Below are 25,653 nucleotides of genomic sequence, written 5' to 3' on the forward strand. Positions count from 1 at the left end.
TTCTGATAAGTAACATTTCCCTCATTCTCCTGTCTGAGGCTTGCGTTTGTGTTGCAAGGGTTGTATAGTTTGCTAAGAAAGCAGAGTTCCTTCCTTGGTATTAAAAAACTTGTCTTCTCTTCTGTAGGAACCGAAAGGTACATTTCCTGTATTCTGAATGTACCTTTCATAGTTAAGTGGCAGCATGGAACTTGTGTGAGAAGAAATAAATTTGACTTTCACACCTTTGTATTTTTTCAAGTCTCACAACAGTTGCTGCAGTGGCTTGAAGTGTGTGGATGGTTCACTGGATGCATATCCCACCCCCCGGAAATCAGCTCCCTCCCCCATGGCAGAAATTCCTTCTTTGAAATGTTCCTGTACAGCCAGGCTTCAGTATTACAGCTTTTAAAACATGGGAAGGCTACTGAAATAAAGTTGTCTGTAGCGAAAAGTATAACATTTGCGGTGAAATGTTCAATCGTCACTGACCACAGAACAAATGTTGGCAAGTCCTGTTGCCACAGCTGCTTCAGCTGCTGTGTACACATTGCACCACACCAACATCTTGACTAAAGTCAGTCCTGCCACCACAGGGCACGCTGCAAATAGTTTACTGTTCAACAGCAAGTGTACTACTAGCAGCGTAACCGCCACAACAGAAACTCGAGGAGGATTACAAAGCTTGTCAGATAAGCAGGACAGCGGAAAGCAGAGCTTAAAGAGACCTGACATTGGTGACACTGCAGTGGGACAGCCAGCGGGACCGCTTGGGTCTGTGCATACTACAGTAAAAATAAGCGTACACCATTCACTCAGCTGAACTCTTTCTCGGCTCCAGTACCACAGTGTAGCTCTACTTCATGTTGCAGTAGCACGTACTCTTAAGGGGAGAAATAGTAGAGGTTTGTTCCATTAATTGATCCCCTATTGGTGTGACAATAGTAAAACACCCTGATGACATGTTCATTTACAATGAAAGAACATAGAAGTGAGATTTAAGATTCAAGTCCTGAATGAGGAATACTGGGGAGTATCCAAACCAATACTAGTATTTTTTAAATCTGAAACTAAGTGAGTAGTAAGTGTTTTTACTCCTCTTCAAAGACTAGATTTTTACACAGACACGCTAACTCTCATACAAAAAAAAAAAAAAATCTAATGTATTATATATAGATGAGAAGGAGGATGCAAGCACAAGACATATGTGAGAAATCAAGTCCTTTTGCAGATTATACAAAAGCAGTAATTAACAGAAGCAGGATTTAGAGCTGAAAAACGATGCGGTAAGAAACTCGGGTACCTGCACAAAACATCAAATTAGTCAACTAATAAATCTGAGCACTGTTTGCCAAGACAGTCTTCTGGCACCAAACTCTTTCAAAATGGAGCTTAAAGCCTTCAGCATATGTCAAACCTCAACTCGTTACAATCACAGAAGCAAACCTTGTCAGATGGAAAGGAATTATACTGCAGAACAGTTATTCTGAATTGAAGCCAGGAGGTAAATCGCAATAGTACCTTTGATCTCATCTTTACAGTCTTCTATGTGTGTCATACAGAAGTTCCCTATACCTTTGGTTAACAAAATTCATGGTCTTTCATTAATAGACATTGATTACTCTCTGTAGATCCTTTGCACAACTAGGCACATTACCAAGTCTTACCACCGTCATTTATACTTCAACTCGTATGCTTTTCTGTTCCTTAACTAATTTAGTATTTACAGAAGTGTGATTGCTACTGTACTGCTTACTATACTGTTCTGGATTTCCGCTTGCTTTTCCCCATGTGCTTTTCCCAGACTGGTCCAATACTCATTGACATTCAGCTACTGAAGACTTTCTGTGCTTTTATATAATTCTTTAAAATATATTTCTTTATAAAATTCTTCACAGTTGCATTTAAAATAGGCTTTATTTGCAATATGAGTTTAGGACAGAAAATAAGCACTTGAATTAGTGGGTTTTGTCAGCAAGGATATATGAGATGCTCTCCCCCCACCCCCCCCTTGAAAACGGCTGAGGACAGCATATTTCACTCTCACTGCTTCCCACTGGGCTTTGAAAAACCTAAAAACCCCAAAAAGATGAGCAAATGCATCCTATATGTTAGTAAAGTTATTAAATGAACAGCAATAATATGCATTTGTGCTTCTACGTAAACTCCAACTTCTAAATAAACTCCAACTCAAGTTTATTTTTACATATATTTAGATTTATTTGCTATACATCACTGTGACCTTATAGTACTTAAAATCCGTTACAGGATTTTTTTGTTGTTGTTGTAATAATCAGTCTTAACTCCACAAAGACAATAATACTGCTGTGGAAGACCAAAGGGGAGAAAAGCCATTTCAATTTATTTACAGTTCCTTATTTTGTAAACATTTAGTCTACACATTGTACTAAGTTCTAATAATGATAAAGAGCTATACATAGAGACAGGAAACAACGCCCTGTATTTCTATTCATATTGAGCATTAGCATATTATAGATGAAACATCTGCCCTTTCATATTACCATAGCAGTAAACTGTCTTCAAATAAGATTTTAAAACTTTCCAGAGATGTAAATATTTTGAATATACAACTACATCTACTTAAGCCAACCCATTTGGCTTTTATTCCATTTCTAGAATAATTTAAAGTGCTATAAGCAACCCGTCAATCAACACTTTTCTATAATAACAAAACTACTTTAAACATTAATTTACAAGATAATATACAATGTTCATCTGAAATAGCTGAAATTTCAGCACAAAGTCAGTCACTGTCACACTTAACAGCAATTTTTTTTGTTTTCTTTTGTTTGTTTGTTTTGTTTTCGCAGAACATAGAATAAAAGCTTTGAAACAAACGGTTTTGTTGAGCTGTTATTGCCACAACGGCTTATCAATTTTCCTACAAAAGTGGACAAGAGCTACTGGAACTGTATTCTAGCCTGTCATATTTTTTTTTTGAGGTCACATGACAGTAAGTTTGCATATTCCACGAGTCTACTGAATTACAATATTGTCTACCTATAGTACATTATCTCATTTTAATCAGAGCTGGTGCTAACTGTAAATTTACAACATAGACCCACTCAAAAACATCACAACTATTTTTTTCTTTGGACAGGAATAAGCTATATTCTTGGAGTTGATGTGCTACACGGCTACAACAGTATAACAGTATATATCTGACACTTTATGTTGAAGAAAGATGCATCTGTTTCTGTACTTTTAATGCCCTACTATAGCTACAAATTGTTCACCGCGTTTTGCTTGCTTTAGTCTTTGAATTTTGTGGAACTGTCATATTCTTACATTCCTTTGCTCTTTTGTAAGTCCTTGCCACCTAGCTCAATATGGTCAGTATTTGTCCCAAACCTGCAGATCATTAACAGCATGTGCAAAACACTCTTTAATACAATCAGCATGCAGCTACAACATATATTAACTGACGTTTTTCTAAACATGAACAATGAACAAGACAAGTGGCACTGTTGACTTTGGATAACTTCTACCTTCCCATGTGTGCACTGGTATGTGTTAAGAAGGAATGCTCGGCTTCTCAGCTATTTGTGGCACCATATGAATTAACTCATCATTGGTCCAGACCAATTTCTTAAGTACTGCTGCCAAATGCCCACACGCAGCTTTCTTCTTATATAGGTTCACAGAGGGCAACTTCATTCATAGACATAATTTGAATACAAAAATAATAACCTATATTCAATGAAGCAGCCCCCTAGCAGGATCGCAGAAAGGTGTGTGTGGGAAACCTGGGAGGCAACGGTAAAAAAGGCTAAGAAAATTTTGTAGGCTGCAAGGCTCAAAGTAACTGATGTTAATTTTTAGTCCACATGGTCTATATTTTGTAAGAGTGTCTACAGCTTAGAAAAAGTAGGACAGTATATTACAGATGTGAGAGCATGAAAAAAAAAAAAAGCCTGCTATTTAAAAATAATAACTAGATGGCCACACCGAAAACTTAGAAAAAATCAGAAAGGTAAAATGGTGCATTATATTGCTCCTAGAGATTTTTGAGCTGCACTAATAATTCATGTCAGGTTTGGGACAATACCCTGTAGAAGTAATTAAATACTCATTCAAAAGCCCATATTTCTATGTCTTGAATAATGAAGTCTTCTTGCTTAGAAAGTGTATGATTCCCAAATGTTTTACACGAATGACTTCTTCCATGGTAGAGATCACCATCGAGCCAAAGAGCAAACTCCCCTCTGCAAGACAGACAATGCATTAAAGCAAAAGACTAAGGGAGTAAGTATTAAACTTACGAATGTATTTTTCATTCAGAATTCAGGAACGAGGAAGAACTATAGAATTCTTTTCCAACACAAGTACCTCATAGCTGTTGATAAATTTGAATGTTCCTCTTTGAGGTATTCTGAAATAAAAAGCTAACCAGAATTCCTCAGTCTTCAGTCCTTTTCATTTGTATTAAGAAAAAGGCATAACAGTACTTTTATATGCGAGAAGAATGCTGATAACAAATAAGGGAAACATCCCAGAAGCTTACAGACTTGCATAGGGGAAACAAGGGGGAGATAACGTATAGTTTCTGAAGACACTGGCATATCTTGGGATGGTTTGTTTTCAATTCAAGTTACACATAATTTCCACATTTACATACCTTCATAATCATGGTATATTCAGAATGGATACAAGATACTAAGACACACATGCAAGCAGAGCACCGAAGGCATCACAACCTTGCAGGGCTGAAGCTTGATGTCACACTATACTGAAGGCAAACCTCCCGCTTAAGTTTTTTGATGTCACTGAAGGCAAACCTCCCGCTTAAGTTTCCTCAACATAGGACACTAAAAATCTGACATACTAAATCTTTCTTGGCTGGTAACTGTTGAGTCCTGGGCTATCAAACTGAAGTAAATTCCAAATTCTCTTTTCAAATGTGTGCAGACATACACACTTTCAGCAGACTTTAATGACAAAAAGAAATTATAACTTACCCTCCTCCACCAAAAGCAAGGGAGTCCATGTCTCCTTTAATGAAGAACATGTTGTCTCCCGTCCATTTGAAAACCTAATAAAAGAAAAAAAACAAAGCAAACCAAAACAGAGTAGCAAGTTAAAATAACTGAAGTTTTTGTTAGGGCGGAATGGAAACCAAATATTAGAAAAGACAAACTGTGGGTATTCTAGATGCCGATTTAATGAAGTTAGCAAGTTTACATAGGAAATCCAGGGAAGAGATATATGCAGACAAAAAAACTCGTATGTTTTATTACACTATTTAAAATAAGACCATTTCAAAATAGGTCGTCTTTGAGCACTAAAACTTCTACACAATGAAAAATACTAAGAAAATATGCTTAAGTCACATGATATGCCCTTTAAAAGGATGTAGTTTGTGAACTTTCAGATAGACATCTGGCAGAATTTAGAAGAGTAGAGAAATTTTCAGTACAATGAAACAGTCAGGTTCAATAAGTTTTCCACTATGCAAACACTACCCATTTAATGTGCACTTATGGATTATGTGGAAAAACTAGTATGATGACATTTTTGGGGCCAATTCCTAGAATTTTTCAGATTATTTAGTGTTAGATTTATTCAGTAAATATTTTAAGATAATGCACATGGGGGAAAAAGCAAAAGCATACGAAGTTATTATCACTTACCTCAAAATCTGGAGAAAAAGTGAACATAAATGTCTCCCCAGTGCCGTAAAACCCATCACTCACTTTAAATGGTTCAGATGCTAGTGCACCAAACACCTGTAAGCAAAAATATGCAAGGGAAAATACTTAAGAAAAACTACACAGCATCCAAGAATGTCTAATGATAGTAACTGATAAACAAATTGGGATGCAAATGTTGCCAGATTTGGAATTCACTACAGGATAAGCCTTGGAATGGTGACACCATTCCGAGTGCAATGAATGGGATATGGCATAGTGCTTTGTGGTACAATAAAAAACCAAAACAAAACAACCCAAAACACAACAAAAAAGCTAATAGGACTCTTTCTCACTAAAAAGTGAACACAGTAAAAAAAAAATAATAAATCAAAGGTATAAAAAGCAAACTCAGGAAATTCTCAGAAACAACGTACAGATTTTTAAAATAGCATATTAAAAGGTTCTGTTTCTTCTTATGTAGCTCCTCTTCCACTTCAACAAGGCTATTTTCAGCAAGTTCCTAGCTGTAACTGAGTTATTATTTTTCACATAATTTATTAATTCCAATCCAAATAACAGGTAAGCACTGGTTACCCTGCCTTACAACAGAGACAGATTTTAACTAAGCCTTTGCTGGATAGAAAAAGTATAATATTCAGGAATAAGAACATTACAATAGTAGTTAAAAGGGTCTAAGGACTGATTATTGGATATTTAAGTCTGATTAAATTAGTATTAATTTCTCAGGAACTAGAATAACTAGAAAAAAAACTGTATAATTGTGCAGAATCAACTATACCCCATGAAGTACAACCCTCCCCAAATCAGTGTTTCTGTTGCTAGTATGAAGATGGTTTCAACATCTGCAAGAACAGCCTAGATGTAGGTACCAAAGCACCTCACGAGCATGCTCCCATTTGTCTACATGTGAAAGAAAAAAAAAATAATTGAAGTTTCTGTGGTTTTGTTCACAGTAAACGGTGAGTTTGGGAAGTATGGGACTGAGAGGAGTGAGACATTAAAGCTAGCATCTTGACTTGGATTATGTTCAGGATATAAAGTAGAAACTCTTTTCTTCTGCCCACCCTAAGAAACTCATTGGCTGTAGGTATGTTTTCCAAGTATTCCTTTCCATGTTGAGCTCTACACTAGCTGTTAACAAACACAAAACTACGGGAGTGTGAACTTCAGATGAGGTACTCAAGGATCAGCTACGAAGCATCTAATCAAGACTGCCCTAGCTCAATTTTGAGTTACCAGTTTAGAGCAACCACTGTTAGAAAATTCCTTATTTCTCAAGAACTTTGTGATCCAGGAAGTTTATTGTTCAGAAACTTCTAACTGAAACAGGAGATAGCAAGCCTGAAAGAAGCCTCATGTTTAAAAAAAAAAAAAAAAAAAAAAAAAAAAAAAAAGTGCTCATTATGAAGCAAAACACCAGAGCTTGGTATCTTCACTAAAAGAAGCACATACCAGTAGATAGACAGACAGTCCATAACAATAGTAATGTAGATATCTATAGATTTCTTGGGCACCTTTATTAGAGGATCTTCTAGAATTGACTACAGCAGGCAATTTAAGTGGCTTCAGGTTCCAACTTTCAACTAGACAATGTTCACCATTCAGCTTCTACACAAATAAAGCTTCAGTTTGTGAAAGCTGTTTTGGCTGTTAGTGTTTGTTTGTTTTCTTTTTTTAACAGCCCTTTAAGTAAAACTACTAATTGATTTTAAAAAGAAATCAAAATTGGCGAAGATTTTGGGGGGGAGAGGGGGGAGAGACAGTCAGGCTTAGCAGCCCTTAATGAACCATATTATGAAAAGTCACAAGGTACACTTGCTCCTTACTCAACTTTTATCAACATCAGAAAAAGGTTGTCTTCATAATGGGCAACAAAGAACAGGATCTCAGGGGAAGCAGCCCAGGAAACAAATTAATTCTAGTTTGAAGGAAAAGTACGTGAACTGAGGATAAGACAAAGCCAGTATCTTCATAAACACAGAAGCTATAAAGTGGGCAGAACAAGGAATGCCAAAAAGGACTGAGAAAGTATGCTCAGCCAATGGCAAGAAACTACCTGGTCATAATTCTGTTATTCTTCAAAAAGGCTGAATCTCATTTGGGATCTTCTCTGAACTAGATAGCTTAAAAAACAGGCGGTGAACTTGGAACATAAAATATGAAAACACTTGGTCTCTCTTAAAACACATTCTGGAAGGACATAAATAGTATTTATCTTAGCATATTGATAGTGAACTATTTCTGAATACACTCTCCTATAAAAAAGTACTCAGATTCTTTTTCAGCCATGGAATCCAGCTTTATAGGACTACCTCCCAGGAAGTTACAAGGTATTAAAGATAAATTAACTTCTTGCAAAGAATCAGTAGCTTCTTTAAAAAAAAAAAAAGGATGACCGTGATTAATTACCGTGAAAGAACATACTAGGCTACCGTTGTCTTATTTTTCATGATCGTACATCCTTGCATTGAGAAGAGAAAGACTACACTGAATTTCCACAGGTTTTGAACAGAAAGATAGTATAAAATTAATTTTCTGCTGTCAAACGCAAAGGTGTCTCATTAATAGCCTGAGATGCAGAACTGCTGAAAATACCGCTCTCACTACATTGGTAAAGGACTGAGAATGTAAAATTTGTTTGAGCCTTTCCTTCTGTGGCTTATGTTGCTCGTTGAATACACATGGATTTCACTCACTCTTGTGTGGAACCTAGGTTCAGCAGCTACTTGTCCCAAAAGTCCAAGGAACACTTTCACACATATTTGTGGTCATCAGCCTGTAAGTTGAGATTTGTTACCTTTTTTGTTTTGTTTTTTCACAAAAAAAAATAAAAATGACATGTCTATGAATTCCCCATTTTGACTTGGCAACCACGATACTTTTTGAACATGCAAGTTGAGATATTCATATATGGAAAGTAATCTGAATACTTTCAGCAACAGAACAATACTACATGCTGGTGACAAGACAGCCCTATTGGAAAAGGGACACTTTCTTACTGGGCCAGATAATCAGGCACTAGGAAGTAGATATCTTGCAAACGAATCTTGAGAAGCTAATAAGGGAATCAGAGAAGGAAAGTTACCAAAGTACATTTGTAGTGATGGGTCTGTTGAGACATCTCAAGTCTACTGAATAGTTTTTATTTTCAAGATTAAAAAGTAAATGAAGAAAAAGTTCCCTTTTAAAGAACTTCTGGAATAGAGTGCTCTGCTGGAAGAGATTTAGAAGGTACTTTTCTTTTTAAAGGACCCCTAAGGCAGGAATCAGAAGGAAAAAAACAAGTTGCGACTTGAATTAGAAAACATATCCTTCATTTACAGTTTTCAGGCCCCCTGAATGATATGAAGTGCTATGAGCCCATGCTTCCTGAAAATAAAAAACACTGTTTACCAAAGTAGAACAGGTAAGTGAAGTAAATGCTACAGGTTTTGCAGCGGTTCTGTCAATTTTTCATGACAGCGGCAACTTGCTTCCACAAGAGAGCACTGAAGTTTCAGAAAGGAAGAAACAAAGTCTTATGCCTCCTGTAATGTTCTACTGTTATTAGAATACTCAAGAGAGGATGTTTGCTATTCAAACGGTGAGATGTGATCTACTTTCTTGAATTCTTACCCCAGTCAAAGGAGAATAGAAGACAATTGCAGAGACTCAAGGAACAAAAATTAATTATGCAGCAAAGATCCCACAGCCCTTGAACGGGAGAGAGATACTGGCTGCAACCACAGAATGTACCAAGAAGCAGTGGCCGCAGCTGGCAATGACATTCCAACTCAACAAGATCTTCTGGCATCAGAAAGTTTTAGAGACTGTATTTCTCAGGCTTTAAGTGCATAAAAAAAAAAAAAAGAGAGAATATTAAAAGTAAATTCAGTAATTGAGTATTATGAGATTCACACACTGTGACAGTGAACTTGTGTCATTAAAGTACTTCCTAGCAATGTAGTACCTAAGAGGATTGCTTGACAGTGAAACATGTTTTTGAAAGCCTCTGTGTAACTACCAAGGAGAAAATGAGCTTGATACACACAATTTTGTCTTCCTGAAGTGTCAGCTATTCCTTTATACTCCTCAAACATTTTTCTTGGGTCCCCTACCTTGACACAAACATTTTCCTACCTGTCCATCGCTGTCCTTGATAACCAACAGCACAGGTGTGTCTAATCCCAGCATAGTTCGATACAAAGTCTTCAAGCTCATGCCATGCTTTGCAGTACTGTAGACAAGAGTCCATGGATATCCAATGGTCCGTGGTGGAAGAGACTTTGTGAGCTGTTAACAAGACAATGAGAACCCTTTTATTTAATATTTTTTTTACTATTTTTAAGAACATATTACATATAAATGAAAGCAGATTATGTTCTTCTGAACTACAAGTGGCCTTAAAACCTAGTTTAAAACTTCAGACCAACCCTGAAGTTCCATATGTGTATTTTCTATCCCTGGTCTCTCAAACAGGTTTCTTTTCCTACCTCTGCCAGCGACCTGCAGGAGAAGAATTGTTTACCTCCTGCAGAATATGTGTTTGGTAAGGTCTCTAGAAGGTTTATCTGAACACAGTACAACCACACAGTTATTCTTGCGAAGCAATACTACGTCTCAGTACTGGGGAACTAGATCACTCAAGTCAACAGGTAAGAAGCTGAAGGGTAAAGGATGTTTGCTCTCCTGTTCCTGTGGCTTTGAATGGAGTCAGCCTTAATCCAAACCTGTGATAAACAGATTTAATGAGATTACTTTGGACCGGACAGCAAGAACTGCAGTGAAAGCCAAGCTGTTTTCAAGGAAGAGTGAAATAACGGCAGAGACACAGACTAGTACTGTCATGGGGTATTTGAAGTTACAGTAAGAAAAAAAAGCAACATTTTAGCGACGAACTGTGTTGTGCTTATGCCCTTAGACATACACAAGACTATGGGGCCAGATGGGATCCACCCAAGCGTACTGGGGGAGCTGGCAGAAGTGCTCACCAAGCCACTGTCCATCATTTATGAGCAGCCCTGGCTAACCTGGGAGGTCCCAGTTGACTAGAGGTTACCAAAGGTGACACCCATCCACAAGAAGGGCTGGAAGGACGATCCGGGGAACTACAGGCCTTTCTGTCTGACCTCGGTGCAAGGGAAGGGTATGAGCAGATCATCCTAAGCGCCATCGTGTGGCACGTGCAGGACAACCAGGCGGATCAGGCCCAGTCACCATGGGTTTATGAAAGGCAGGTCCTGCTTGACTAACCCGATCTCCTTCTGTGACAAGGTGACCTGCTTAGTGGATGAGGGAAAGGCTGTGGATGCTGTTTACTTAGACTTTGGTAAAGCCTTTGACACCGTTTCCCACAGTGTTCTCCTGGAGAAACTGGGTGCTCATGACTTGGATGGGCGTACTCCTCACTGGGCAAAAAACTGGTTGGATGGCTGGGCCCAAAGAGTTGCAGTGAATGGAATTAAATCCAGTTGGTGGCCGGTCACAAGCTGTGTTTCCCAGGGCTCAGTGTTGCGGCCAGTTCTCTTTAATATCTTTATCAATGACTTGGACAAGGGGATCAAGTGCACCCTCAGTAAATTTGTGGATGTCACCAAATTAGGTGGGAATGTTGATCTGCTTGAGGGTAGAAAGGCTCTACAGAGGGATCTGGACAGCCTGGATCAATGGGCCAGGGGCAACGGTATGAAGCTCAACAAGGATAAGTGCCAGGTCCTGCACTTGGGTCACAACAACCCCATGCAACACTACAGGCTTGCAGAAGAGTAGCTGGAAAGCTGCCCAGCAGAAAAGGACCTGGGCATATTGGTTGACAGCCAGCTAAATATGAGCCAGCAGTGTGCCCAGGTGGCCAAGACAGCCAATAGCATCCTGGCTTGTAGCAGAACTACTGTGGCCAGCAGGACAAAGGAAGTGATCGTTCCCATGCACTCTGCACCAGTGAGGCCGCACCTCAAATACTGTGTTCAGTTTTGGACCCCTCACAACAAGAAAGACATTGAGGTGCTGGAACATATCAAAGAAGGGCAACGAAGCTGGTGAGGGGTCTAGAACACAAGCCTTATGAGGAGTGGCTGAAGGAACTGGGGTTGTTTAGCCTAGCAAAAAAGAGGCTCAGGGGAGATCTTATTGTTCTCCACAACTACCTGAAAGGAGGTTGTAGCGAGGTGGGAGTTGGTCCCTTTTCCCAAGTAACAGGTGATAGGACAAGAAGAAACGGCCTCAAGTTGCACCAGGGGAGTTTTAGATTGGGTATTAGGAAGAAATTCTCCACTGAAAGGTTTGTCAAGCATTGGAACAGTCTGCCCAGGGAAGTGGGGGAATCACCACCCCTGGAGATATTTAAACGGTGTATAGATGTGGCACTTCAAGGACAAGGTTTGGCAGTGGACTTGGCAGTGTTAGGTTTACAGTTGGACTCGATGATCTTAAGGGTCTTTTTCCAACCTAAATGATTCTATTGTATTCTATTTAATATCACACAAGGTCTTCCTACTGGTGTGTTTTACAGTATGGTCATAGAATTTGTGTTACATTAATGTAAAATACTAAAACATGACATATATCAGTTAATACCTTTTCAATTTGTTCTGGCTGTAGTAATTCACTGGGATCACTAAGATTTGGCCGGAATGCTTCAGGCTCCAGGTCTGTTTTGATATTTGTTGCCTGTTTTGAATTGATATCTTCTCTTGTTGTTATCTACAAAAAGAACATCAAGAAAATAAGTATTTGCAATTCTACTAGCAGGGAAGATAAACTTTGCAGGTTTAAAATCATGCAGTTACCGATTTAGTTATGCAACTCCTTCAAAAGTTAAGAAATCCGTTAGATTTGATCTGACAAAGATTTCCACTGCTTCCAATAGCAAGCCGGTACTCAACTATACACTAACAACAAATTACACGCCTACTCAGAAGAAAGCTATGGTTTTATGCTAAAACAACAAAACACAGTCCTCATACACACCTGAAGGACTTCAAGTGCTTTTCAGAGATCAGCTTACAAAGTTCTTGCATTTTAGAACTAACGTCTCATTTATATGAAATGTAATTAAAAAAACTAGACAAAAAAAGGAATTGAAACTTCTGCATGGACATTTCAGTAGTTTCTGAATCAATAATCTTTTAGAGTACTTGTGAAAGTTTTCAGATATAATAGATATGTGAAAAGACTTCTGTCAAGTATTTGGAGTAAACTACCTGAATGGAGCCTTAGGAATATTGCTGCTCCATAAGCGGATCTGCTGGAGTATTTATGGGAGTCAAAGAAGAAAGAATTGAGGGAGTAGGGAGGGGAAAGCAGCAGTAATATTTATGCTGCGTAGTGAGCTTAGAGGTCCGACAAAGATGCATTACACACAAAAATCCTGTAGTACTTTAAAATACCTGCCCCATACATCTACTCTATTGAATTGCTGTAGATCACTGCTTAGTGGAGGTGGCAAAAGGCCACAAAACTCCTCATCAGATATAGTTCAAGACAGCTTCTTACCCCAGTCCACATTCACTGGCACTTCCAAGCTAAAGTGCCACATGTTAAGAACTAGACTAGCTGAGACCCAAACAGGTTTCCTTCTATAAGCCTTGCTGCAGCAGTATTTAAAACTTGCTGTGGGGATAGTGAAATCTGAGGAGCAAGACAAAGTGAAGGAAGGTAGTAACTTAAACCACTGCAGCAAGACTTACTACAATGTTGAGAGATTCGCTTAAGAAAAATATCTTTACAAGACTGAGTGCACCTGAATAATTCATCAGCCTGAACCAAGTTTCATAAAGTTGGACTGTCCAAATTATTTAAAGCCTGAAACCTGATAATTTCAAGAAAATACCTGCCAAAACCACCATCCAACTCCAGAGTAATAACCAGTGTTTGCCACATATCTCATACTCTAAACATACTGGACACAACTAGAGTATTTCACAACATCACTATGATAAACTTTGCCGAGCTTTTAGGAAGAGAACTTTCTTAGTTAATAAAAGAAAAGCCAAATCAAAGACAACTCAAATACAGACAGGACTATTTAAACAAATACAGTGACCTGAGCCAAAAAAAAAAAAAAAAAAAAATCCCTTTCCTATTCCTCAAGAACTATGAAAAAGTTACTATCACAAACTCCTGTTGCTTAAAAATAGGCTTATAAAGTCAAAGTCTGAAAGTATATTCATACAATAACTTAAGTATGATACTAATTCTTAACTCAAGAAAAGGTATGCTTAAAGAAAGTGAATATCAAGCAAGCAAAAAGCTCAAGCCTTCCATTTTTCAATGAAAAGTAACAAGGATTTCCAACACAAACTATGCACTGATTTCCATATCACAACAAAGTATATGCATTTATCCATACAGCTTCATGTACAAAAAGATGACCTACAGACTGCATTACAGAGTGCTATCTATAAAGCACGTTATTTTGTAGTCCAACCTTTTCCATCTTAAATGCCTTTCATCCATCATATAGCACTGCTTCGACTCCACAGAAGTTCAGCATTGTTCAAGTGCACAGCTGAAAGCTTATTCCCTTTGTTATTCTTTAATGCTGATTAAAATGCACCACGCAATATATGAATAATTTGGATTAAAGTGGTGTGGAGGGATTGTAAGGTTTTTGTTTAGTTGCTTGGGGTTTGGGTTTTTTTTTGGTTGCATCTTTTTCCTTTTTTAATTATTATTACAGTAAAGCAACTTTCTTCTAGGAAGCACACTGCTTTGTAGAAGCGGACAAAGACGTGTCTGTTCAAAGGCATCTGTTGGACAGAATATAATGTAGTTTCAAAACTTCCTAATTTATTTCCCGCTAAACTTTGATAGCACAAAGTGACCTGTAATCAGATTCCAGGGACTTCTGAGGTTAGTAACTGCCACACAGTCTACACCACAAACTCTTAAACGGCCTCAGAACAGAGAGTTTATAGGCTCCAGTCCATCACATCAGATTTTTCAAGTCAGCCTAAAGCTTGAGTTTGGGGACTCCAGGCAAAAGGTATCTGGAAAGAGCTCTTGCACTTCCAGGATGTTAACACTAGGATTCTCTACCACCACTTGCCAGAAACAGAACTGTCTCACTCTCAGGTGGGAATGAAATTTTTTTTGCAAAATTTCTGATTTTCCTATAGTGCAGCTCATTATTGATTTATATAACCATACTACTTACAAAACATTTTAAAGCAATTAATTACTGATTATTAAATAAACAGAAAGAAAAGTTAAGAAAATGTTTTCTTACGTGTGATTACATAATAGGTGAAAAAAAGCCAACATCAAAGTAAAAACACAGAACTGAAACTTATTACAGTTTCAGCAGCGAATTACTACAGTAAAACAAAATACTCAATGCTTCTAAGGAGTTCTAAGCTATGCTTTCCATCAGTAAGTTATGTATGATGTACACAACAATTAACAGCTTTCTAATTGTCAAAGAACTAAGAAACACCTAAAGAGAATGCAAATATCAGTTTAAGTCCATATCAGTAAACCTTCAAAAATCCAAACCAAAGTACTGTTTTCAAAGTACTGTTTTTGGAACAGAGTTCCATTACCAGCTCCATGTGTATGACCTTTGCCGTGTTGGACTGCCTCCATTACCTGCTTGAATAATGGGAAAAATACTTACCTATTCCACAGAAGTTGTGATGCTTCATATTTGTCAAGTACTGTGAGATTCTTGATGAAAGATTCCTATATAAAATTAAACACCCATGCAACAAGGTTTTGGATTCTTCACTAGTTTTGCATTCTTTTTAGGAAAGCTTCTATCTAACACAACACACCAGTCTAAAGTGGAAGTTAAAACACATCACTCCAAGTCAAGCAGTACTGAGAACAAATTTTCAACTTCTGACAGAAAATTCCTGTTTGAAAAAGGTGGAAGTAATAATTCCATGATAAAATTACTGATTCCATCATACCATTTCACAATTAAATACATCCAAAACAAAGGAATTTTCTGCTGGATCCTTGTAGTGCTGTAGACAAGACAAACCCACTGAGTGCGGGACTTGCCCTGATCAAAGACACTACAAAGAAAGACGTTTTAGTATCTGGAGATGGGGTTTAAACTACTGAAGAGGGCACCTGGAGACGTCTGCAGAGTGTGCGCAGTTCTTCGCTATTTAGAGCATCGATCCTGCGGTGATACTCAGCCACTGACACTACCTGAATATGGAGACAGGAAGACAATAATTCCACTGACAGTTGAAGAAAAGTAAAAAGGTAAGAAAGAAAAAAGGTGGACGAGAGTAATGAAGGGAAAATGTGCAATGACAACAAACAAACAAGAAGTGCTAAATGATGTTTGTTTCTGCAAGGACAATGCACATGTAGGTGATTTTAGACATATGAGTAGACACAGCAAAATTACAAATTAAACACTAATGGCACTAGCAGTCAGATATAGCTCACTGCTCTAGGATGAACATCGAGCTAATATAGGAGCACATAAAGTTACCAGTATCAGGATGCTAAATTAGAAGTCAATCTGAGTTGCACGCCTTAACCCAAACTCTTCAGCCCAAAGTCCTCTCAAGCACTCTTTACACCCAGATTAATGAATACTGTGAACTTGGTTTGCTCTCCTGGATAAAGACTAGAAGCAAACCTCAGGCTTCTCAGTAGGTTCTGACTCTTCTATCTGCCAGTGAAGATACAATGAAAGACAAGGTAGCAGAACTAAAGTTTAGTAATTCCCCAATACCACCCCACAATATCTTTATCCTGGACTATATATTCACCTCGAAAGCTTCAGGAGCTGCTCAACTGTCAACACATTCACTCCAAAGGCACCTCCACTTTGGCAGGAGTTGTACAGCCAGAAAAAGCCTTTAGTCAGAAAGCTCTAGAACATGCTGCTCTGGTGCAACAAGCTGGCTAAAGGACTACAACAGTCATTTTGATGCAACTACAGCAAATAATGTGATTTTGAGAACAACTCAAAATCATCATTTGTATGAAAGCATCTTAAAACAGCTGGTGGAGAGATTAAATGAATGTCCCGTGTAGTAAGAGTGTATTAAAAACTTCTAGAGCCTACCACAGTGCAAAGGAAGATAACCACAAGTCCAGCAGCTCCCCATCTACCTGCCCCTACTACAAGGAGTTTGGCCAGACACTCGCCACTGTCCTGAGTACAGAGCTCACAGTCACGCATGACTGGCTCGAGCAGCGATGGTTCACTCTACCCCATGCAACTGCAAGGCAAGGAAAAAGGAATACTTGTGACATCCAGTTTTATTACTGAATGATCAATAATTACTACCACTCCATTTATTTCTACCATTTTCTACTGTTCTCAAAAAAAAAAAAAATCAAAGAAAATTGTTCTAAATTATATTGGTTTGTGCATTCTCAGAGTCCAGTAGCTATATGCAAAGCTTTAACAGTATTCCACTCAAGCATATAAGTGACAGTATAGTTTTATCCTTTTATTTGCTCTGATAGTTCATTGTAAACTACATTGTTCACTCCAGCACCTCATGAATGTAATCCTGAAAAGCAATAATGCAAAGACCCTTTAGTCTTGTTGCTTCTTTAAGCTCAGCTGCTTAGTGTGACAGGCAGTAGTTAACTTACAATCAGCCATAAATATGTGGTTACCTAAGGAGACTCTTGCAAAAAAAAAAAAACAAACCCCAAAAAAACCAACCCCCCAAAAAAAACGAAAGAAAAAAAACCCACAAACTAAAACACACCACAAAAAAACCCAACCATCAAAAAACACTCCACCCCAAAAAACCCACACCAACAAAACCTCATCACCCCCAACATGATTATATAGTTGCTGTTCCACATACTGGAACGTAGGCTGTTTTTACAGGCAATGCCATCTCGCCTTCGACTTGGTCAAACGCATATGCTATCACCACCCTGTACCCGGGTACTGCTTATCGACCCTTTGCTCAGTGACACACCTTTTCATATGCCATGGGGGTGCCTGCGTCCTCAAAACAGTGTGCACAAGGTATTTTGATAAATCTCTTACCTGAAAGAAACATGAATACTTATCCAGGTATGTACACAATAATAGCTTCTTGGCATCATGAACCTGTTGCACACCATAAAATTACTTCTTTACATCTGTTTTGTGAACAAAAGCCAGCATAGTGGCAGACCATTGGTATGTAATGACAAACATCACAAATAGCATGTGATAGAAGGTGAAACTATTCACAAGAGGGCAAGGAATTAATCCACCCTCTCAAACCCAGCGCTTATTTTAAGTATACAGTCTATATCAAATTCTGTGAGTAAACTACAAGACAAACTGTATCAAGGTTATCCACTCATCACTGAACTAGGCTTTAAATGAGTACATTAAGATACCTCAACAGTTCAGCTACAGTACCTGCCCTTCTATAAAATGCTTACAGTTTAGGTCAACACACTTTATTTTTGCTTTGCAGTGGACTAGATTATGTACTTCATGATTAAATGAGCTACAGAATCCTGAAGTCATGTATGTCTAAGCCTACTGGCAACTACCTGCTACAACTTCATCGATGAATTGATCAAGATATATCTGGAAAACAGCTACCATTTTGTCCCTGCAAGGTTTGAGAGGGCTGTTTTGAAATGTCAGTACTATCGTTAGTTATAAGTTTATTCTGTTTTATAACCTGGTTTAATTCATGGTCTGCTTATGCTGTTTCCTCTTCCATCAAGATTTCTTCATTTTCCTTGTAGTCACATTAATCCTCCATTCTATCTCACCAAGCTAAATAAACCAGTGATTTTATTCCCTTCCCCTCTGCCCCTACATCAGCTGTCTGTTCTCCTGATCATTCCAGGAGCTACCGTCTACCTCATTCCACTTTACATTCTTAAACACAGAACTTGGTTAGTTTTTCACACGGCATTAGAAATACCTGGAAACCAAGGACCTGGACTCGAAACAGTACCACTGAACGATTCCAAAGGCTAATTGAGTTTGAAATGACATGGGATATATCCTTAGAGATCTAATGCTATCTGCTCTATTCATAATAGAAACATTGATGAGAAAACATGGGATGAGTCGTATGACTCTTGTAGTGTGAATGACTTCCAGCTTGATTCTCCACACCACGTATATTTAAGGTAACCACTCAGCAGAACATACAGCAGTTTTAATATTTAATTCAGTAAGTCAGATTGAGGGTTTGCATACTGATGATTCAACCCGTCAAGAGGCTTAGGATTCTCCTTTTGGAGAAACCCGTGTTTCTAAACCTTGTTTTTCTGAAAGTATATCAGCGTACCTACTCTGGCAAGCTATGCCGGCATACGCAGTGAGCAAAACAGAAATCAAAATTCCTAATATGGAACTTATTTGTTCTTCAACAATACTCATGAAAACACAGTTACAATTGTTTGACTGTCCAAGAAGGACAGTTTGCCATGCAGGGGGTGACACATCATCCCTTTCAGCCACTGGTCATATCAATCTGCTCTACGCAGCTGTAAACATGGGAACTGCTTACACCGACGCAGCATTCCTCTGCCAGCTTCATGAAGGCCGGAGTGCCCAGCACACAGGCACCGAATGCATGGCTGCTAACTCAAGCCAAGTACAGCTGAACTTTCAGAGTTAACAAGTAGCTGAAACTGTCTCCTTAGGGAAAGGGAGAGTCTTATCTTTCAGAAGCACTGTTCAGCTCTGATAAGAATGAAAAAACGTAACAGTGTAAGTGGTTCTCGGCAGCACAAGTTATCTATACCCTTATGACTAACTGAATGAAATAAACCCCAAGTATTAAGAAACAGAATGAAAGATGGACAATTTTACTTTGAATTTGAATACATCTGTGTAAAATCAGGTGAATTGCAAGCTTCATGAACATTATTTCTTGAGAGTCAAAAAAAGTTTCACCTTTAAAGTTCCAGGACACTTAATTGAAAAAATAAATGCCAATGTAATTTTATCAGGGCATTTACAAAGTTAGTCCAAAATACCTCCTATTCAGCAGTAAACGGGGGAGGGAGAAGAAAGGATCAAACCCTTTCTAAAGGCTGTAAATATCTACCAATGAAAATGAAAGCTGCATTTGTGAACTGAATGCTGTTATGAATATTTTAAGAGAAAACACTAACTTGGTTCCTCCCAAAATGTTAAGACACTGCTTGAGAGACGGCAATATTGAAGAAGCAGTCTTCTCCATCACAAATATGATTATTTGTGGCATCCTGATTACATTATAATAATGCATTAATACATGGGGTTTACCACATCAGATAGACAGTTATAAGGTATCATTCTGAAAAAAGCTAAGACTAATTTAATTTGATTCATTTTTAATGAGGGTGGCTGCAATGCTAACCAGTTTCTATCTTGTGTGGTTTTCAGCCAATTCAGCTCCCTGTCACTCCACTGGTGACAAGACAGGGAAGGTACAAGAGCTAGCCATTTTAAGCAGAGAAGAGTGACCAGAGAATCTCAGCAGTCCCCTGAATTGGCTGGTGCTACAGCTCGTTCTGTCTTTCAATACCTTTAAAACTGGCCATCTCAGAATTGTTCTGCACACCCAGGTGCTTCCCGCAGCAGGGACAGAAGAGCCGACACATTACATGACAGCAACATTCTCCCTGTGATCAGTATTGTCCCCACAGCTTTGCAGGACTGACGGTTAAGTATCTGCCTCAAAGTGCTCTAAGCCCATAGCAACTGCACCAAGCTGTAATTAACATATACTAAAGATAAATTAAAATATCTGCAATAACCAGAATTAATAAAAGAAAGCAATCAAAGCCTGCAGCACACAAAGTTTTATACTGAGTCTGGAAGCCTTTGTAACAAGCTATTTTTTCAAGATATGAGAAGTCACTAATTAGAGAGAGATGATAATGCCAACAAGAGAACTAAATTTAACACGGACTAACATTAAATGAAGTTTAGGATGTTTGTGTGAAGAACTAAGAATTAGATTTATGAAAATTGCTCTCTTAAAGAGGCAGATCAGGCAACATGACTCATTTTGCCCAAAGAAAAAAAAAAACCAAACCAAAAATATCTATAGCAGCATTACCAATAAACCCCAGCTCTCTTGCAAAACAGTTGAAGGCAGTTTCAGCACTAGCAAGCAGAGAAACCGGAGCTTCAGTTGCTGAAACCTCAGGACCAGGTGCCTGACCTCAAGCTGTCGCTCCAGGAGAAGGCAGGCCGAGTAAGGTTACATCTCCCTTCCAACAGTGCCATGCAGAGATCCTCTCAGGTACGACAATTGCTACACATGCTTAGAAGTAGGTAACAGAATCACAGCTCAGTATCGAAACGTTTGTCTCTTATTTTAACCAGAAAAAGGATCAACTTCAGATTGCACAGACCATTGAAAACATACGGAGAAAATATAAGCTGCTACTACTCTTTTGTTTTCTTGCAACTTATAATCAATGTTTACAAGTGTTCATCTGTTGCTGTACTTTGTCTGCATTTGTAGTGAGGCCTAATATTTCATAATTATTAAAAATGTAAGCAAATAACAATAATTAAATGGAAGATCTAGTCGAGGTATGATGCATAACCCCCCTAATTACTCAGGACAGTGGGTATGGCAAATATCTGTCATCAAGGAAAGGTTCTAGGCTTAGTGATCAGTGTAAGAAAGTACTGGATTGCACTCTGTTTTTATTTTTAAGGAGACTCAGATCACTGGTAAGCCGACTTTAAAAATATCTTTGTAGCAGTATTATTGGATTGATGCAACCTTGCAGTTCTGACATCCACTGGGATAAAGTACTAAATTCCCATCTTTCCCTTGTAAGCCCCTATTATTATATCTCCTTAATATCCAAAGAACTACAGCCATTAGCTTACCAACTACAGTTAACCAATAAACCAAGAACCTCAGAAGTTGCGAGTCTCAAATCATTCAAGCTATTAAAACAAACACCACTTTAATTCCCTTTGCATAATACCTTGAGAATATAAAAGCTAAGGTAAGTTTTTGGTGGGTTTTGTCCCCTTTGACCACACTTCCTATTAAAGCTCTGCAGAGCATTTGGACAAGCATTCCTAAAGAATGCAATCCACCTTTTGTTCTCTTGCATTGTCTCATGTCTTTTGTCTAAAGTGCTTTGACAGAAAGAATGGTTGCCTGCATTTTTGACATTCTAGGAACATACCAGCATCTCTTGTGTCACAGCACAATAAAGAGACACAGTAAATACCAAACTGACTTACTAAAAAAAGTGAGAAGCCAACATTGCGGGCTTTTCGAAGGGGGAGCATAATGCGTTGGTTAGTCACCAAAATTTTGATCTCTTATCCTGAGAAAGTATCAAACCCCTATAGTGCTTAGCCCAAATTTACTCTAACACCATGAAAGTAAGAAAGGCCTTTCAGGTAAATAATTCAGGCCGACTTAATTGCTTCAAGCAAGCATTCTTGTTTTATTACATCACTCCATTCAGTCCAGCAATTATGTGGTTTCATGTCAGATGAATTTTCATCCAAATTTCAGAACAGCCACTAACGCAACATTTAGGCAAAAACCTGTACTTCATATACGCTGCCAGTCTCTTTGATATGCTTCCCACTTTGTCTTGCATAACACAGAAGCAGTGGTATCAATGCTCCTTCCCTCTTTTCTGTAAGAAGGTTACACTTGTACGTTAGCTTTATGATCATTCATTGAAGGAAAAAAACCCAACTTCAAGAACAGTGCATATCTTGCCAACATAGCAACATTTTAAAAATATTCCCATCTGTAGACAATTCTGTACCCTTTTTTTCTGATTTGACTGGTTTTACACATTAAAAGATCCTCCTCTCTACCTCTCTCACAGCAAAGAAGGTTCTCATACAGCCTACTTCAGTTCAACCTCTCCTCAAAAGCTGATTATTGCTTTTATTAGCATAGTTGGAGTTCGGCTAAAATGAAGCGTTGGTCCTAAGGGAAATAACTATAATATGGGATACTACTACTTTAATTAGCTGGAGAAGATATTGAAGAATACATTCTCGGTAAAGTTCAGCTACCTTTTTACACTGCTAACTAGATACGCTCAAATTACATTTGACTTAATTTAGGAATTACATCTCCATTCTACATTCCATTGCCACAGAGAAAATCAAGAGCCTATCATTTCAAAAATATTTTGTTAGTTAGGAACACATTTACAGAACCAGTTGCTGCCACGTGACAATTTCCTATACTGCAAGAAACCTGGCTACAAATAAAGATCAAAATAAAACCCAAAGTCAACAGCACCTCCGAAAGAAGTGTGCACCAGAACCCAGAGATCTGTAACTCCTAAAAAGACAGTAAAAAGCCTGTCACAGGAAGCATCTGAATGGAAAATATCTTCTAGATCTACCAGCTGGTAAAAGTATAACAAGTATACTGTCAAGATCACTTCCTCCCTATCCCCAAGACGTTACTGTTTTGCACGTCTCACTGAGAACCATTTCCTTTACATGCTACTATAAATTTAAGTCTTTTTGGGGAAAACAACACTGAAAAAACACCACAGTTACTTTCATAAAACTAATAAACTGTACAGAGGTATTGGTGTGTGTGTGTCCCCTTCATTTTAAGTGTGAGAGTGGGACTACAGCATATTTGCTCCATCAATTCCGAAGTATTATCAGCCCTTCCTATGGCTGAATGACTTCTGAGAAGGTATAATAAAATGGTAACTCAGGAGATGTACACTTTTCTAATTAAATGCCAATGCAAATTACTGTTCATGGTATTTAGCTATAAATCCCATTTTTGTCGAAAAAAATGCATTACTCCAAAAGTGGAGGGGGGGAAGCCACCCTAAAACTGGTGAACCCCTTAATGCTCAAAGTGGTTGCTCTTATCTAACACCCATGGAATACCAGCAATTAGGTTGTGCACCTAAAAGTAATGAAAATCTGTGACTTAGCATCCTGTTTACACATTCAAAATTTAAGTTTCCAGAAACCCTCTCTGCACCATAACATTACAAGAATGCAATAACAAAAATGAACATACTACACTGAAAATTACCAGAGCGTATTTATGATTAACTGGCTGGTGCTTCCTTCCCTTCTTCCCATACCACAGACGAGACATTTCCCTTCTAAAAATAAAACGAAACTAAAAAAATAAAATAAAATAAAATAAAAAAAATCATTCAAGGCTGTTTGAAAGCATTCTCTGTACCTGCTGTCAGTTCCAGGCGCGGGCAGAGCCCCACGACAGCGACAGGACAGTTTGCCAGACGCACACATTTGACTGACACAGCCGGGAACAAATGAACCGAGTGTACAGCAGGGGGATGTATCGCAAAATGATGACGGTACAGAAGAAGAAAGGTTCCCTGTATTCAAGTGTGGTTGCACAGCACTAGTTTGTTAAAACGGCTGAGATATTTAAAGATACAGAACAACTTAATTTTTCTTATACAATACTGAAGAACATGAAAAAAATCCCCAAGACCTGCTTGCATTGCCGTTATACTAGAATTGTTCATAAACAAGTTCTAGTGGTAACAAACTTGCACTCAACATTAAAACAACAGTTTGTCTTACTTATGTTGACAACTGTATGTAAACCCTGCCAGTTATTTCTCAGAGTCCAGAACCAGTTAAAAAAAAAGTGGTCAGTGAAGTTTTTTAAAAAATACTCATTTTAAAAAAAGGTTTTAAAGCATTCAGGGACTGTTAGCGTCACAGCATTTTCAGTTTTGTAAGCTAGAAGAAGAAAGTTAATCCTTTTGTCTATAAGCTAAACTTGCTGTATGGGTTAAATGCTAATCGCAGCAATAAAGTGCTTTTGCAATCATGATTTTTTTTTTTTTTTTCTTAAGGATGTTTATTTAAACAGGCATATGCAATGGTAACAATCACAGCAACCCTTTGAGAATTTCCTTGTAGTAGCACTTGGAGGCTTTCCCCCCCCCCCCTTCCCTCCTCCAAAAACACCCAGTGCTCAGAGCCCTGGGTAAAAGTATTAAATAGGCCAGGGCAGCGGCAAGCAGCATCAAAACAACATTAAAACATTGCTCACTCCTGCTGTTGCGCTGTGATCTAAAAGCCAAGGTGCCCAAGCAGAGAAAGTCAGCACCAGAAATTGTACTTAACTACACTGCAGCCTGTGCGCTGGAACGCCTCACCTTGCATTAGTATCTAACTTGACGTAATGCGGACAGATAAAATGCTTTTCTTTTCAGTAAAACCTCTCTCAGGAGCTGGTAACTCTGAAAATCAATTTGCTCCAACTTATGAGAATTATTAAGGTGATGAGTAAGAACATTTTTATCACTGGGACATTGAACGCTAGGATTTAGGAAACTAAATATACAATAATACAGGAGATACACCATTTGATGGTGTAAGATTCAAACAATATACTGTCCATTTATTTGCTTTTTTAAAAAATAACAACTGAGCTAATACTGAGGTAGTACAAGAACAAAAAGTGGACTGCCTTAAAACTGTTTTCATGAGACAATTACAGTCAATACAAAAAAAAATAAAATACAAGTTACAGGCCCTCCCAGAAGTCTGGCAAATCTTAAAGGAATGGCATGTATGCAGAAAAACTACTTCAAATTATCTCTGGACATGCAACTAAGCCAAAAAAACAAAAGCTAGCCACATAACTAACCTCTCCACAGCCTATTTTAGCAGTCTACCTCCCTCCGCTGCCATTTCCCCCCCCCTCAGATAAAACGAACTCCTCCCTAACACTAACTAACACACTGCTTCTCCAAAACTGGTGGAGGTAGAAAAGAAACTGAGCCATCACACAATTTTTCATTCCGGAACATTTAATCTTAAACAATTCAAACAACTTCCTTGGAAGCTTTTAGCTTCTCTCTAAATAAAACTGGCTTCTCCCAGAGCTTCTCAAAAGGATTTTAAAAACTTGCTCAAAAGAAAAGAGAGCAATGAACTTCTTTGTTAGATCTGACGACTCACTTTTTCACTGAATTACAGCTGCAAAGTTCAAGGGGAATAAATGCACCAGTAAGTGCATGAGACCTCCTGCCAGCCGGTTCTGCTGTCCGCCCCCAGCAGCCGCAGGGGCCCCAGTCGGGAGTGGTGCCGGTAGTGGGAAGTGGATCCGGAGAGACTTGG

The 25,653-nt window shown here is 38.3% G+C and overlaps 1 protein-coding gene across 4 annotated transcripts in view; it reads right to left on the bottom strand.

Moving 5' to 3' along the window:
- Positions 1 to 3,896: 3,896 nt before the first annotated feature.
- The window catches only part of OXR1 (oxidation resistance 1), a 146,031-nt gene continuing 124,274 nt past the window's right edge, over positions 3,897 to 25,653 (bottom strand). Inside the window, exons 1-7 of one of the 4 annotated variants that reach the window (XM_009891804.1) lie at positions 23,579 to 23,644; positions 15,708 to 15,788; positions 12,207 to 12,332; positions 9,771 to 9,923; positions 5,631 to 5,726; positions 4,959 to 5,032; positions 3,897 to 4,205 (exon numbers count right to left, since the gene is read on the bottom strand). In XM_009891804.1, coding sequence (XP_009890106.1) covers positions 4,070 to 4,205; positions 4,959 to 5,032; positions 5,631 to 5,726; positions 9,771 to 9,923; positions 12,207 to 12,332; positions 15,708 to 15,788; positions 23,579 to 23,644 — 732 coding nt within the window. In that variant the 3' untranslated portion in view covers positions 3,897 to 4,069. Of the gene's footprint in view, positions 4,206 to 4,958; positions 5,033 to 5,630; positions 5,727 to 9,770; positions 9,924 to 12,206; positions 12,333 to 15,707; positions 15,789 to 23,578; positions 23,645 to 25,653 lie in introns of those variants that run through there. The other 3 variants (XM_009891802.1, XM_009891805.1, XM_009891803.1) reach the window with 3 other exon arrangements.

Source organism: Charadrius vociferus, unplaced genomic scaffold, assembly GCF_000708025.1.
Source record: "Charadrius vociferus isolate BGI_N301 unplaced genomic scaffold, ASM70802v2 scaffold15, whole genome shotgun sequence".
Lineage (NCBI taxonomy): Eukaryota > Metazoa > Chordata > Aves > Charadriiformes > Charadriidae > Charadrius > Charadrius vociferus.